The sequence below is a fragment of the Leopardus geoffroyi genome, chromosome B3 (genome assembly GCF_018350155.1).
Source record: "Leopardus geoffroyi isolate Oge1 chromosome B3, O.geoffroyi_Oge1_pat1.0, whole genome shotgun sequence".
NCBI classification, from domain to species: domain Eukaryota; kingdom Metazoa; phylum Chordata; class Mammalia; order Carnivora; family Felidae; genus Leopardus; species Leopardus geoffroyi.
The window spans coordinates 93,721,477-93,738,417 of NC_059337.1; the positions used below are offsets into that span (position 1 = coordinate 93,721,477).

Sequence of the window (16,941 nt, forward strand, 5' to 3'; positions counted from 1 at the left end):
ATTCCATAGGTTGCCTTTTAGTTTTATTGATTGTTTCCCTCATTGTGCACAAGTTTTTTATTTTGATGTAGTCCCAGTAGTTTATCTTTGCTTTTATTTCCCTTCCCTCAGGATAAGTTGCTACAGCTGATGTCAAGAGGTTACTACCTTTATTCTACTCTAGAATTTTGATGGTTTCAAGTCTCACATTTAGGTCTTCAATCCATTTTGAATTTATTTTTTTGTATGGTGTAAAAAGAGTGGTCCAGTTTCATTCTTCTGTACGTTGCTGTCAAGTTTTCCCAACACCATTAATTTGAAGAGACTGTCTTTTCCCATTGGATATTCTTTCTTGCTTTGTGGAAGATTAATTGACCATACAGTTGTGGATCCATTTTCAGATTTTCTCTTCTGTTCTGTTGATCTATGTGTCTATTTTTGTGCCACTACCATATTATTTTGATCACTGTAGCTTTGTAATATAACTTGAAGTCCAGAATTGTGATGCCTCCAGCTTTACGTTTCTTTTTTAAGGTTGCTTTGGCTATTTGGGGTCTTTTGGAGTTCCATACAAATATTGGGATTGTTTGTTCTAGCTCTGTGAAAAATGCTGGTGGTATTTTGAAAGAGATTGATTAAATGTGTAAATTGTTTTGGGTAGTATAGACAGTTTAACAATATTTGTTCTTCCAATCCATGAGCATGGAATGTTTTTCCATTTCTTTGTATCATCAGTTTCTTTCATCAGTGCTTTATAATTTTCAGAGTACAGGTCTTTCACCTCTTTGTTTTGGTTTATCCCTATGTATCTTATGGTTTTTGCTGCAGTTGTAAATGGGATCGATTGCATAATTTCTCTTTGGGCTACTTCATTATTGGTATATAGAAATGCAACAGATATCTGTACATAGATTTTTTTTATTTAAAAAAAATTTTTTTTTAACATTTATTTATTTTTGAGACAGAGAGCATGAACAGGGGAGGGTCAGAGAAAGAGGGAGACACAGAATCTGAAACAGGCTCCAGGCTCTGAGCTGTCAGCACAGAGCCCGATGTGGGGCTTGAACCCACGGACCGCGAGATCATGACCTGAGCCGAAGTCGGACGCTCAACTGACTGAGCCACCCAGGGGCCCCTGTACATTGATTTTTGTATGCTGCAACTTTACTGAATTTATCAGTTGTAGCAGTATTTGGTGGAGTCTTTGGGTTTTCTACATACAGTATCATGTTATTTGCAAATAGTGAATGTTTGACTTCTTCCTTGCTGATTTGGATGCCTTTTATTTCTTTGTGTTGTCTGATTGGTATAGCTAGACTTCCAGTACTATATTAAATAACACAGGTGAGAATAGATATCCTTCTCTTGTTTCTGAACATAGAGAAAAGCTCTTACTTTTTCCCCATTGAGGATGATACTAGCTGTGGGTTTTGCATCTATGGCCTTTATTATGTTGTGGTATATTCCCTGTAAACTTACCTTGTTGAGGGTTTTTATCATGAATGGATGTTGTACTTTTTCAAATGTCTTCTCTGCATCTATTGAAAAGATCATATGGTTCTTATCCTTTCTTTTATTACTGTGGTATATTACATCGATTGATTTGCAAATGTTGAACCACCCTTGGAGCCCAGGAATAAATCCCACTTGATGATTCTTTTAATGTATTTTTTTATTTGGTTTGCTGGTATTTTGTTGAGAATTTTTGCATTCATGTTCATCAGGGATATTGGCCTGTAGTTCTCTTTTTTAGTGGTGTCTTTTTCTGCTTTTGGTGTCAGGGTAATGCTGGCCTCATAGAATGAATTGGGAAGTTTTCCTTCCTTTTCTGTTTTGTTTTTGTTTTTGTTTTTGTTTTTGGGAATAGTTTGAGAAGAATAGGTTTTAACTCTCCTTTTAAAAAAAAATTTTTTTTAATGTTTTATGTATTTTTGAGAGAGAGAGAGAGGGAGGGAGGGAGAGGCAGAAAGAGAGGGAGACACAGAATCTGAAGCAGGCTCCTTGCTCTTAGCTGTCAGCAGAGAGCCTAATGCGGGGCTTGAACTCGTGAACTATGAGATCATGACCTGAGCCGAAGTTGGAAGCTTAACACCTGAGCCACCCAGGCGCCCCGGTATTAACTCTTCTTTAAATGTTTGGTAGAATTTGCCTGTGAAGCCATCTGGCCCTGGAGTTTTGTGTCTTGGGAGATTTTTGAATACTGATTCAGTTTCTTTGCTGGATATCAGTCTGTTCAAGTTTTCTATTTCTTCCTGTTTCCATTTGGTGGTTAATATGTTCCTAGGAATTTATCCATTTCTTCCAGGTTGTCTTATAATTGTACTTTTGTGGTGTTCTTATTTCTCCTCTATGATTTGCGATTTTTTAAAATTTGGGCCCTTTTTTTGATAAATCTGGCTAGAGTTTTATCAACTTTATTGATTTTTTTTTTTTTTTTCCAAAGAACCAGCTCCTGGTTTCATTGACCCATTCTATTGTTTTGTTTTTGTTTCTTTTTTTAGTTTCCATATCATTTATTTCTGCTCTAATATTTATTATTTCCTTCCTTCTCCTGACTTTAGGCTTCCTTTTTTTTTTTTTTTTTTTTTTTTTTTTTCTTTTTCTAGTCACTTTAGGTGTAAGGTTAGGTTGTTTGAGATTTTTCTTGCTTCCTGAAGTTGGCCTGTATTGCTGTATACTTCCCTCTTATGGCCACTTTTGCTGCATCCTAAAGATTTTCGACTGTTTAATTTTCATTTGTTTTACTGTATTTTGTTTTTATTTCTTTGATTTCTTGGTTGACCCATTCATGTTTTTAGTAGGATGTTCTTCAACCTCTATGTATTTGTGGTCTTTCTAAATTTTTCATGTGGTTGACTTTTAGTTTCATAGCATTGTGGTCAGATAAGATACATGGTATGCTCTCAATCTTTGTGAATTTCTTGGGGCCTGTTTTGTGATCTAATATGTGATCTATTCTGGAGAATATCCATGTGCACTTGAAAAGAATGGGTATTCTGATATAGGATGGAATGTTCTGAATATATTTGTTAAGTCCATCTGGTCCAGCGTGTCATTCAAAGCCACTGTTTGCTTATTGATTGTCAGTTTAGATGCTCTGTGCAGTGGTGTAAGTGGAGTGTATCCATTTCAGTAACTTTGGCTTTTACTGTGAGGGAGATGGGAAAAGAAGAAGCCCTTTTAGAGAGTTTGAAATAGGCGAGGGTTACAGCCTGGTTTATATTTTAAAAGAATCACACTGGTTGCTATCTTCAGAATAAAGTATAGGGTACTAAGGGTAGAAACAGGAAACCCAATTGGAAGACTTATTATAATACCAAGCTAAAGATGATGGTAGCTTAGACTATAGTGGTAGCATGGAAGGTTGTGAGAACTGGTTGGATTCTGGATATATTTTAAGGTCAAGCTGATGGGATTTATTGACAAATTAAAGTGGGGTGTGAGATTGAGGAGGGTGAAGGGTGACTCCAATGATGATTCCAGGAATTTGGCTTGAGCAACTGAAAAGAGCTGCTATTAACAAAGATGGATAAGACTGTAGGAAGAGCAAGTTTTGGAGAGAAATATCAGTAACTTGGTTCTGGATGAGTTAACTTTGGCATACCTATGAGATTAGTGTTTTTTGGAGTATCAAAGTTGATGGAGGACTAGTTGATGGAGGACTAGTTTATTTCCTCTTAGTATGTCACAGATACTATTGAATAAAAATGAATTACTAAAAAAATAAAATTAATGAAAACAATATTCATGGCCAGATTTTTTATGATTAAAGCCAACAAACATAGTATTACTCTGTCAAATTTCTAAACACCTGAACCTCAACAGTAATAAACAGTTCACGAACTACACTTTGAGTTGCATTGTTTTAAATGTCAAATAGAGATGTTGAATAAACAGTTGAATATATGAATCTTAAGTTCATGAGTTCACAGGTTTGTGGAAATATATATTTGGGAATCATCATCATCATATACGTGAGACTGGATGAAATTAACAAGTGATGGAATAGAGATAGACAAGATGTCCAAAGACTGAGCCAAGGGTTTCATTGTTATTAGTATAAGCAGTGATTATGATTTCCTTGGGAATAAGAGTAAGTAGCTAGTAATAGTAGAAAAACCAGGAGAGTGTGATACCTGTGGGCCAAATGAGCAGGAGGAACTGTTTAAGTGCTGCTAGTCGCAGACCTACTGCTAGTAGGTCATAAGATGAAAAATGGGAATTGACCTTTGGATTAAGAGATCAGAAGGCAGGTGACCTTGAAAAGGACAGTTTCATTGGAATTGTGGGGACAAGACTGAGGTATTTTCAAGACAGAACAGGAAGAGGAGACCTAGAGATAGCAAGTATACAAGTCTTTCAAGAATTTTTGCTGTAAAGGAGAGCAGAGATGGAAGTATTGTTTCTTTGAAATTAGGAGATATAACAATATGCTTGTATACTGATAGGAATGATCAACTGAGAATGAAAAATTGTTAATAGAGCAGAGACAAGAGTATTGCTAGTATGATCTTTGAGTAGATGAGGAAACCGATGGGATCTAGTATACAAAACTATAGGAGCTGATCTCAGTTAAAAACGCAGTTTATCCAAAACAGCAGGAGGGAAGGTGGACTATTTAGGCACAGATACAGGTGAGTAAGTAGATGCGACAGTGATATCCTGTGGGAGGTCTTTTTTGATTGCTCAATTTTTGTCCTGTCATCAGCCAAGAATGAGGATGGGAGGAAATGTTGGATGGAAGTTTGATCAAAGAGGAGAGAAGAGGATATAGTTTTCTAGAAGAATGGGGAAAGTGAATGGATTAGGGAATATGAAATGATTTTCAGATAGCACTAAAGGCCCTCTCAAGTGAGGGATTATGAGTTTAAAGTGAAACCAATAAGAATGGTTGGTATTTTCTTCCATTCACCTATGTGGGTACAGGCTTAGATTTGTTTGGAAAGTGGGATATATTCAGTGGTGGAGTTTACTCAGAGGACTCTGATATGACAGTGGAGTGAGGGTAAAGTGTAAGCAATGAAAAAATGATAGGATCAGTGGATTACAAATCCTAGTAGAATTTGTTTAATTAATCATGTATCCCTTTCTATGATTGATTCTATGAACCTCTGGTTCATATTTATTTTTCAAAGTCCCGGCAAATTAGTCAGTGTTAGGCAAATAAATAATAGTTTCATTTATACATGTTACCTAAAAAGTATGTCAACTATCCTTTATTCATCTGTTAACTATTTATATTAAAGAATTAGTTTTCTTTTACATTTCTAAGACTGTGACCCATTTTTGGGTGGGGGGGGGGGAGCAAAGAGGACATGTGTTTTAAGTTATATACAAGTAATATTAGGTCAGTCTTTCCTTGGCTTAATGTGATTCCAGATTCCAAAGAGAAATGATTAATCTTAACTTTTAATCATGATCACTGGTTATCCCTGTACTCTGAGGTTTCTCATATTCAAAGAAAACTCTCTTACTAAGCTACTGGAAAAGTTTACAAGAGGATTTAACATGATAAGTTTAAATTTATAATCCTGCTTTTGAGGTTGTTGTCAACAATAGAGCTAGTTTAAGGATAGGTGCTCAGTTGGTTGAAGTCCTGAGTCTTGATTTCATCTCAGGTCATGATCCCAGGATTGTGGAATGGAGCCCTGTGTTGGGTATTCTGATATTTTAATAGGCATTTATAGAGGCTTTACTCAAGTGCATGACTGATTTCTCTGGAATACTATCATTCTACTTTTGTTTCTATTCTTTATCTATCTGTTGAATATTATCTTATTACTACCTCTGTCTGCCACATACAAAACTGCAACTTTGGTGTTATGTGAAGAAACTGAGGCTCAGAGCAGTTCAGAATAAGTTTTTAAGGCTTAAGGAAGTTTTTCAAAATGTTTCGTTGACTTTTTATTAATTCTTAGGCTACTGCAGTTTTATTAAAGTGATAGAAATCTTGGTATAGAAGAGGAAAAATAAGTATTCCTTTTTGGCTGTTAGTTGAGCTCCCAGTAATAAAAGGCAGCTTAACAAGAGAAAAACAAATAAGTTTATTAACATATATATCTTATGTTATACATGGGAGATACTCAGGGAAAAATCAGTAACTCCCTAAGGTGGCTTAGAATTCAGACTTAAATTTTTTTTTTTTTTTTCAACGTTTATTTATTTTTGGGACAGAGAGAGACAGAGCATGAACGGGGGAGGGGCAGAGAGAGAGGGAGACACAGAATCGGAAACAGGCTCCAGGCTCTGAGCCATCAGCCCAGAGCCTGACGCGGGGCTCGAACTCACGGACCGCGAGATCGTGACCTGGCTGAAGTCGGACGCTTAACCGACTGCGCCACCCAGGCGCCCCAAGACTTAAATACCATCTTAAAAAAATTTTTTTTTTTTTAATGTTCGTTTATTTTTGAAAGAGAGAGGGTGCAAGTGCAAATGGGGATGGGGTGGCAGAGAGAGAGGGAGACACAGAATCCAAAGCAGGCTTCGGGCTCTGAGCTGTCAGCACAGAGCCCGACGCTGGCTCCAACCCATGAACCAGGAGATCATGACCTGAGTGGAAGTCAGATGCTCAACCGACTGAGCCACCCAGCTGCCCCGTAAATACCATCTTAAAAGAGAAAGGAGAGGAGGGACATAGGCTCCTAAGTAGAAATTAATTGATTTTTAGGAAAGATGAATGGGCCCTTAGAAGAAAAATGGGAGGTGTGATAATTTGTAATCAAGTTTGTCTAAGTGCAGGAATAACTTTTAGTTGCCTCTCCTTGTGATGAGTCAGTTTTTTCTGGTTGATGAAAATCTCAGGGGAGGGGATTTATGACAGTTGAGTTCCTTTTGGAGAATCTGTTTTTGGACAGATAAGGGGAGAGGAAGCCTTTCCCTGCTTTTGCTGTTTTTCAAGTGTCTACAGTTCAATATTGTCAATATGTCAAAGCAACATATTTTGGGGCAGTATGTCCTAGACTCCCACAGTCATATTTTGGGGTGGCGTATTCTGCTACCCTTCATTAGAATGGCAGTATAAAAGGTAAGATAGGAGTTTTAGGAGTAATAAAAGTTTTTACTTTAGATACACCAAAAAATAAATTTAAGTCTAGGATATGATTAAGCAGCAGTAATTGCTCTGGGCCATTTACCTGCCCATGGCTCTTTTAGTGATGCTAAATAATATCGGGGATTTCTTATTTATGTGTAAATGATTAGCAAACACTTTTGCCATCACAACCGTTATGTAACCAAAGCATTAGGACTGCTCTTTGCATTTTACCACAATCTGTTTTGGTTTATATTGCCATTTTGCCACTTCTTATTCCATGGTATTCTGGATTCTGATTTATAATCCAATTTCACCATTTTGGGGTGAGTGGAAAAAGTATGTTTTGACCTACAAGTCTCTTATGTTTGTATCTGGTTATTTTTAAATCATTCTTATTTTAGGTTGTGAAACAGTTTCGTAGTGGTGGTTATAATACATTGGTTTCTACTTGTGTTGGTGAAGAAGGTTTGGATATAGGAGAAGTTGATCTTATAATATGTTTTGATGCCCAGAAGAGCCCAATTCGTCTTATACAACGAATGGGTAGAACTGGCCGCAAACGTCAAGGCAGAATTGTTGTTATCCTTGCTGAAGGACGAGAAGAACGTGTAAGTAGATCTTCAGAAACGAGATTTGATACTTGAAATTTGAGAAATAAAGCCTAAGACAAATATCAGTCTGTTAACATTCAAAGTGGAAACAATCTGTTTTCCCCCCCCACTTTGTAGTAGATTCTGACTGTTTATTTTCTTGTAATTGGGAGAATTCTTAACTGGATTCAGCCTCTAATTTTTATCCATATTGAAGAAGCACATTTTTTGTACTTCAGTACCAACTTAGAGACACCGAAAAAAAAATCACTATTTTTGTATTATTTTGTTTTACTATTTCCCTATGCTTCTAAGGCTTGTTTTTTATTTTTAATTTAGTTTTTTCTTTTAAAGTGATAAGAGACTTGAATTACATCACTCAAGATTATAGCAAAGTATGAATGTATCTTGCTATTATAATCTTGAGTAACTTTTGTAACTCAATGGGATTATTTCCTTGGCCCAATATGTCGTTTCATATTAGATTTTTCATTAATTATAGTAGTTTTAAAAAAGTGATTTAAAATGTTTAATAGGTCCTTTAAAATTCATCCTGAAAAATGAATTTCTCCCCAGATACTTTTCATGTGATTATAGCATGTTATGTACCATTCTTTTGATCTATAAAATGATCTCAATAAATGAAATATCTGGCAGCTTATAAAATCTATGTACTATCAATAAATGGATTAGGTCATAATTATGTTACCTCAGGCAAACCACTTAACCTCTGTGTTCAGTTGTTAGTTTTCTTATCTGTAAACTAGTCATAATTGCCCACGTTTAATGAGCACTTGCTCTCCTGGACACTCTTCTAAGTGCTTCAGATACATTTTCTCATTTAAATGATATACAGTGTACAGTAAAGAAAGTTGAGGTGTAGAAAGATGAAGTAACAAGCTGGAATAAGGGAATAGTATTTTTAAAAAAAGCAATTTACACTTACATATAAATATTCGCCTTATTCAAAAATGGCAAGATCCTAAATAATAGATTTCCTTTTTGCAATATAGTTATGAAGGTAGGCTTTTATAATACTAGGTTTTGAACTGATTTTTTGAAATTTTTTTTTAATGTTTATTTATTTTTGACAGAGAGAGAGAGCGAGCGCGCGCGCGCAAGCATGAGTGGGGGAGGGCAGAGAGAGAGGGAGACACAGAATCCAAAGCAGGCTCCAGGCTCTGAGCTGTCAGCACAGAGCCCGACGCGGGGCTTGAACTCACAGACTGCGAAATCATGACCTGAGCCGAAGTCGGACACTCAACCGACTGAGCCACCCAGGCGCCCCTGAACTGATTTTCAAGAGTTAATTGAACCGGCCTCAAATTCAAGATATTCTCAGTATTTAAGTGGATCAGAGTTTAATTTACTGTTTATTATTTTTTTATTTTTAATTCTTTTTTTAACATTTATTTATTTTTGAGACAGAGAGAGACAGAGCATGAACGGGGGAGGGTCAGAGAGAGGGAGACACAGAATCTGAAACAGGCTCCAGGCTCTCAGCTGTCAGCACAGAGCCCGACGCGGGGCTCGAACTCACAGACCGCGAGAGATCATGACCTGAGCCGAAGTCGGCTGCTTAAGTGACTGAGCCACCCAGGCGCCCCTAATTTACTGTTTATAATAAATCCAAACTTCTTGTCATGGCTAGATGATTATTATAGAAATAATGTAATTTGACATTTGTCTTTGCAGACTTATAATCAAAGTCAGTGCAACAAAAGAAGTATTTATAAAGCTATTTCAGGTAACAGGCAAGTTCTTCATTTTTACCAAGGAAGTCCACGAATGGTGCCTGATGGAATCAATCCAGAATTACATAAAATGTTCATCACATGTGGTGTCTATGAACCAGAGAAGCCTTCTCGGAACTTGCAGCGGAAGTCCTCTATCTTTTCCTATAAGAATGGTGAGTAAAAAACTTTGCATTTGAACCATGCATTTTTTTCCCCTGTTGTTAGTTAACAGGCCATATGTTGATATATTTCCTTTTTGAGAAACTCAGTGTATATTTTAGGATGTTATGAGTGTTGAAGAGGATAAGAGATTATTCACGTGGCAAAGGGAAGGAGACAGTGACAGAATAGTGATAGAAACTCAGTGTTGGGAAGATTAAAAATGGCCTACCAACTCAGAGAATCATCTTTACAAAATATAGAAAAGGAAGGAAACAGTTTTATTATTGAATAGAGATTGAATCAGATTTTAGTGTGCATTCGTAGACAATCCACTAAGATAATACAAAACAGAAATTCTACCCTATACATCCCTTCAGGTAGTTACAATTGTTTACATACATATTCTCAAGATTAATGGTAACTTACCCTCACATAAGAGGATAGCACCTTTTTCTATATATTCTTTCATAGTTCATCTTCAATTCACCTGGTAATTAAGGTAGCCATTTGTGGTAGCTTTAGTGCCTTTATTCAAAGAAATAAGACTTCTTTTATCTGTGCAAATAGATAGTGAAAGGAACGGTGCCTAGGGCTAAACTCCCCTGGTAACTAGGAGAGAGAGTCACTATCTTCCTTGATGTTTACATTTCAGAGAGAGTTCCTACATCCTTAGGAAAACCTCTATGGTTGAAATGCTAACTAGAGGCTTGCTCAGACTTTACAGAGATTCACATAAAATACCAAAGAGTTAAAAGATTTACAAACATTAGGGATCTCTGGAATTTTAAGAAAAGGAAGGGGAATGGGGGCTCCTGACTAGCTTAGTGGGTAGAGCACCTGACTCTCCATCTTAGGGTTGTGAGTTCAAGCTCCACATTGGGCAAGGAACCTATTTAAAAAAAGAAAGTAAAAAAAATAAATAAATAAAATAAAAAATAAAAGATAAGGAAGGGAAATGGTTTCTTTCCCTTTCTGCAAAAGCGATTTTATTTTTATTTTTATTTTTAAATTTACTCTTATATGAGATAGTGGCCAAGTTAGACCAAGTTTCTGGTGATACTGAGTCAGTGAGAAACAAATACTTTGGTGCCAGGGAGCATCTCTAGTAATGAGAGTTGGTAGTTTAAGAACTGCAGAGATTTTGGTGATATCAAGAAAATATCTTGAAATGTTAACACTATGAAGAAGAGAAACTGAAAATTTTTTGTTTTAAATTTTGCTTAATCTTTAACTAGAGCTTTTAAAGAATCACAAAATCATATAGTTATATTTTAACATTTGGAAGGAACCTTGGGGATCATCTGGTCAAATTACCTACCAAGATAGGAGTTATTTCTGCAGTTATTTTTAAAAAATATTTTAAGAAGAAGATCATATTAGCTATAGGCACTATGTTATATAGCAGATCTATAAAATATATTCGTCTTATACAACTGGAACTTTAGATGTTTTGAGCAAGAACTCCCAATTTTTCCCTCCACCCAGCCCCTGGCAACACCATTCTGTTCTCTGATTGTGTTATTTTAGATAATATTATATCTATAGTCTAATCATGCGGTATGTGTGCTTCAGTGACTGGCTTATTTCCCTTACCATAATTTCCTATAGGTTCATTCATGTTGTAGCAAATGGTAGGATTTTTTTTTTTTTTTTTTTAGGGTTGTCCAGGGGCAGAGGGAGAGAATCTTAATCTCCACACCCAGCTCAGAGCCCAATATGGGGCTTGATCTCATGATCATGAGATTATGACCTGAGCCGAAATCAAGAGTTGGATACTTAACTGACTGAGCCACCCAGGTGGCCCAGTTAGGATTTCTTTTTTAAGGTTAAATAATATTCCATTGTTTGTACATACCACATTTTCTCTATTCATTCATCTGTCAGTGGACATTTGGATTGCTTACATCTCTTACATATAGTGAGTGAACACTGCTACAGTGTACATGGGGTGCATGTATCTCTTTGATTTCAGTTCTTTTGAGTATGTACCCAGAAGTGGAATTGCTGGATCCTATGGTAGTTCTATTTTTAATTTTTTGAGGAACCTCCATGCTGTTTTCTCTAACAGCTCTCTAACCTCCATGCGGTTTTCTCTAACAGCTGTACAGCTATGACGCCACCAACAGTATACTGGGATTCAAATTTCTCCATATCCTCACCAACACTTGTTATGTTTCAACTTTCTGATAGTAGCCATCCTAACAGCTGGGAGATGATGTTTCTTTGTGGTTTTGATCTGCATTCAGTATTCTTGTTAAATGCATATTCAGTCTCAGCTTGAATATCTTTTAATCTAGAAATTCTATTTCTTTATAAAGGTTCTTCCCTATGTAGAAGCCCTATACAGAAGAAGTTTCTTTCATATGTTGAAAAATGTCTTTGTACCTTCTTCTCATTGATTTAGTGTTATCTTCTAGATACAAGGAATGGTTTTGATCCTTTGTGTACTTAAGTAGCAGTTCTTTATATATTTGAAGACAATACCTCTCAAGTTTAACTGTCAGTTCCACTGATTTTCATACCATGAAGTTTCGAGATCCTTTCCCTCCTAGTCCGTTGCTTTGGATTCACTTTATTAATGTTCTTTCCATTAACTCAGAGCTGTTAACCATTGTTATTGCTAATTATTAGTAACAGCTAATAATTAGCTGTTATTGGATATGCTTATTAAACCTCAGACAAATCTACTTAATAGGAATATACCTGTCATTCACAATACTTTGCCAGACCTTTGGCTAAAGAAAAAAGATAGTATGTATAGTTGATCCATGAACAACACTGGTCTAACTGTAGTTTTTTTTAGTAAATATAGCTCAATACTGTAAATGTATTTTCTCTTATGGTTTTCTTAATATTTTTCTACATTTATTATAAGAATGTAGTAAATAATACATAAAACATAGAAAGCATATATGTTAATCGACTATTTATGTTATCAGTAAGGCTTCCAAAGAACAGTAGGCTATTAGTAGTGATGTTTTAGGGGAGCCAAAAGTTAAGTGCCTGTTTTTAGCTGGGGCATAACCTAACCCCTGAATTATTTAGGAGTCAATGGTATTTTGGATTCTTTTGAATTTATTTAACTAATAATAGCATCAAAACTTGATTAACTTGGCATTAATTATTCTTAGTGATAATTGTATTTTTGTAAATGTTAAAATAAACCATATGTTTAATAATTGGTTCTAAAATGTAACTAACTAGACATGGATGACAAATTTCTCTTGTAAGATTCTAGAACCTTTTTTTTAGAACCTATTTTTAAAAATATTAGCTCATGTTCATGTTTCTATGCTTTTTTCCCCCATTCTCCCTGATTTTTCTTTTTTTTTAAATATTTTTTTTTAATGTTTGTTTATTTCTGAGACAGAGCATGAGTGGGGGAGGGGCAGAGAGCGAGGGAGACACAGAATCAGAAGCAGACTCCAGGCTCTGAGCTGTCAGCACAGAGCCAGATGTGGGCTCGAACTCACAAATCGTGAGATCATGACCCGAGCCGAAGTCGGACGCTCAACCGACTGAACCACCCAGGTGCCCCTTCCTGATTTTTCAAGTGTCAGTGATTCATCTTGCTAAGATTGTATGTATAAATGTAATCTTCTGTATATTAGTATATAATTCATCTGGGCTTAGAGATCTGAACTTATTTAAAGTGACTAAAAGATAGGAATGCCTTCCAATTTTAAGAGTCTGAGACCCTCAAATTGTTAGATCTCAAAGGGACCTGAAAATTTAAACCTGTTATTTCACAAAAGCTTTTTTTTTTTTTTAAAGTTTGTAATTTGTTTATTTTGAGAGAGAGAGAAAGCATGAGTTGGGAAGGGGCAGAGAAAGAGACAGAATTCCAAGTAAGTTCTGTGCTGCCAGCACAGAGCCTAACACGGGCTCAAACCCATGAACCATGTGATCCTGACCCCAGCCAAAGTGGGACGCTTAACCAACTGAACCACCCAGGTGCCTTCAAAAGCTTGTTATACAGTATTTGGGAATAGCTAAGACAGAAGTTGTCTGATTCCTAATTCAGTAGACTTTCTGATTGTTTTCTGTCCTCATTGGTATTGGACCAGAGTTTGTTCTTTATACTGTTTATCCTTTCCAGTTTGCTGATTATTTTCCTTTGTAGAGGTTATGGAAGTCAGAAAGGGTTTATTTAGTATACCTTCAAAAAAAATTTTTTTTTAGTTTATTTTGAGAGAGACAGCGAGCAAGCCCATGCACAGGCAGGGGAGGGGCAGAGACAAAAAGAGTGACAGAATCCCAAGCAGGCTCTGCTCTATCAGTTCAGAGCCCCATGCAGAGCTTGAACTCATGAACCCTGAGATGATGACCTGAGCCAAGATCAAGAGTTGGACGCTTAACCGACTGTGCCACCTAGGTGCCCTAATTTGGTATACTTTTTAAAAAAAGTGTATTATTTCACTTTCTGTAGCAGGTCTTTTCTGTTTACCTCCACGTCCCCCCCCCCCCCCCCATTTAAGACTTAAAGCTAAAAATGCTTTTTAGACTTGACATCTTCCCCTACTCCCAACCAAACGTCAGATAATCTTTCAGATGACAATGATAGAATCATATCAGTTCTCATTGGTAAGTTTTTTGACTCTTTTGTGCCAGATCTTAGACAACAACATGGAGAGAGTCCAAAACGAACCAAGATTGAGAGCCTAGCTGCCTGGCTCTGTTATATTAACAAAGTCATTATGGAAGGTTAGCTTCTGGACAGGAGGCTGTACTAGTACTTTCAAAGAGGTGAGAGAAAGTTAGAAGATCTATAGAAGCAGGAAGTGACAACCAAATGATTATGTGAAGAATACTGGTTTTGAGGAAGAGAATCAGTCATTTAGCAAACATAAATAGTTATAAACAGAGAGTTTGAGTTGATGTTGTGTATTTTGTGTTTGCCTAGCAGATTTTTAAAAACTTCTTTTCAATTATTTTTTCAACTTGTAGGAATGAAGCAAAGTAATTCAAAGAAAGATTGGTACCTATCAGCAGAAGAATTTAAATTATGGAACAAACTTTATAGGTTAAGAGACAGTGATGAAATTAAGGAAATAACATTGCCTCAAGTTCAGTTTTTATCTTTAGAAAATGAGGAAGACAGACCAGTAAGTTGAACATGTTTTCAGATGCTCTTTAGAGTGATAATGCAATAGCTTTGGGAGTGGAGAGGAATGTGTATGTTTAGAATGTCAGCTTACTTAAAAAATTAAGAATATAAACAGTTTAAAAAGAATATTAAAGTCTAAGTTTGTAGAACTAATTTCTTTATATTCTTTATTGTGTATATATTTTTATTTCACTGTAGTGTATTTACATAATGTCTGCATTTTTCCAATTACTTTCTATATGAGCATTTCCATAGGCATAATTTACATGGTTGTTATGTTACTCCGTAGTATACCATAGTTTGCTTCACTACTTATTTTCCTGTTGTGTTTTTGGAATTCTTTTTAATATGTTACTAACAAAATCATGCTGTCATGAGTATCCTTGTACACTTTTTTGAAACTATGTAAAACTTTTTTTTTAAGTTATTTTGAGAGAGAGAGAGAGAAATAGTATGGGAGTGGGGGAGGCACAGAGAGAGAGGGGGAGGCAGGGGGCAGAGAGGAGAGGGAGAGAATTCCAAGCAGGCTATGTGCTGTCAGTCGGAGCCTGATGCAGGGCTCAAACTCATGAACTGTTATTTTCTTTTTCTTTATTCTCCTGAGTTTTTAGTTCAAAATACCCAAATCAATTCAGATTATTTATAGTAGGCTGATTATACTGTTTTTTAAGTCAGTTTATGAAATCTGAGTATGTATATTTATCATTTTTACCATTTTTAAAATCATTATTCAAGACTCAAGACCCAGCCATTGGAATTCATCAACTCTCTCTATCTGATTGGAGAGTATGGCAGGATCATCCTTTTCCTACGTATCAAGTGGACCATTCAGATCGTTGCCACCATTTTATAAGCATTATGCAAATGATAGAAGGAATGAGACATGAAGAGGTAGAGTTTTGTTGTAACTTTTTCTTACTGATATGATGGTGAAACTAGAATACTTGATATTTATTCTTCTTAATTTGAAGTTACAAGAAACAAGTGTTTAATATAAATAGTGATACTTAGAATATTTTGGTTTCTTATAAAGTTCCTTGTGATCTTAATAGGGAACCAGTTTTCTGCCTTAGGTGAGTTAGTAGACTTAATTAGAAAAATATCATCTAAAATACAGATAAACCAGAGTAAAAATTTAATATACTAATGATTTATATAAACTGTTAGTAGCTAGTTTAGGATTCTTGTTAGAATGGGATTTATTGAAATATTCTCCATCACATAGGTCATTTGGTGTATGTCTCTTTGATCCTGGTAGTAGTTTAGAGAATTATTGATTCCTTGAGCAGTTTCTTGGTTTTCTTCCTTGAGAGAATCAGAATGATGAACCTACTATAAGTATGAAATCCAAAATGTCTGGGTTAGAATTCTAACTCTACATCTTACTAATCATGTACCTATAAATTACTTAACCTCTCTGGACCTCAGTTTCATCTGTAAAATGGGGATAACGATAATACTTTCTTTTTTTTTTTTTTTTTTTTTTTTTCAACGTTTATTTATTTTTGGGACAGAGAGAGAGACAGAGCATGAACGGGGGAGGGGCAGAGAGAGAGGGAGACACAGAATCGGAAACAGGCTCCAGGCTCTGAGCCATCAGCCCAGAGCCTGACGCGGGGCTCGAACTCACGGACCGCGAGATCGTGACCTGGCTGAAGTTGGATGCTTAACCGACTGCGCCACCCAGGCGCCCCAATAATACTTTCTTCATAGGGTTGTGAGGATTAAATGAGTTAATATGTGTAAAGCACTTAGAATAGTAACTGGCAGACTCAATAGATTGTAGCTGCTATTTGTATTATTAGCTAGTGTTCATGAATACATATATAAAGTAATTATTTGTGGATCCCATAAAATCTGCGCTTATATATGTCCACCTCTCTCCCAGGCCCAGTTATACATCATTTGGCTAAATGAAATACTCTGTCTGTGGGAAGCATAGACACCAGCAGGGAGACAAACATTCTCAAATGAATACTTAGTGTACTTATTATACAAAAAAATTAGTTAATTGCTCAGTCCCTGAATAGTAGAGGAATCCTGACTAAAGTAGCCACTCAGGGGGAAGAGGGAAGTGTGGGTCAGAAATGGGGGAGGGACTATTGTTTTAGATTTAGAGATAAATAAGACAAATTCACTCTAAGAGTTCTTGATTGGGAAATTTGTTAAAAATAGTATATTCCAGCCTACAGCCTAATAGATGTACTGGTACATCTACTTCAGATGTTCTAAAAGCTGTTCTTAGTTTACCTTTATCAAGAGAGTAAATTTAACGTACATATATGTGGTTTGCATTTATATACATTAATTACTTAAATATCGATTTTTTTAGGA

The 16,941-nt window shown here is 36.0% G+C and overlaps 1 protein-coding gene across 4 annotated transcripts in view; it reads left to right on the top strand.

Moving 5' to 3' along the window:
* FANCM (FA complementation group M) overlaps nucleotides 1-16,941 on the top strand; it is a 68,287-nt gene that overhangs the window by 24,647 nt on the left and 26,699 nt on the right. For all 4 annotated transcript variants that reach the window (XM_045450870.1, XM_045450871.1, XM_045450869.1 and 1 more), the window contains exons 10-13: nucleotides 7,414-7,620; nucleotides 9,298-9,511; nucleotides 14,448-14,605; nucleotides 15,343-15,498. In XM_045450870.1, coding sequence (XP_045306826.1) covers nucleotides 7,414-7,620; nucleotides 9,298-9,511; nucleotides 14,448-14,605; nucleotides 15,343-15,498 — 735 coding nt within the window. The remainder of the gene's footprint in view (nucleotides 1-7,413; nucleotides 7,621-9,297; nucleotides 9,512-14,447; nucleotides 14,606-15,342; nucleotides 15,499-16,941) is intronic.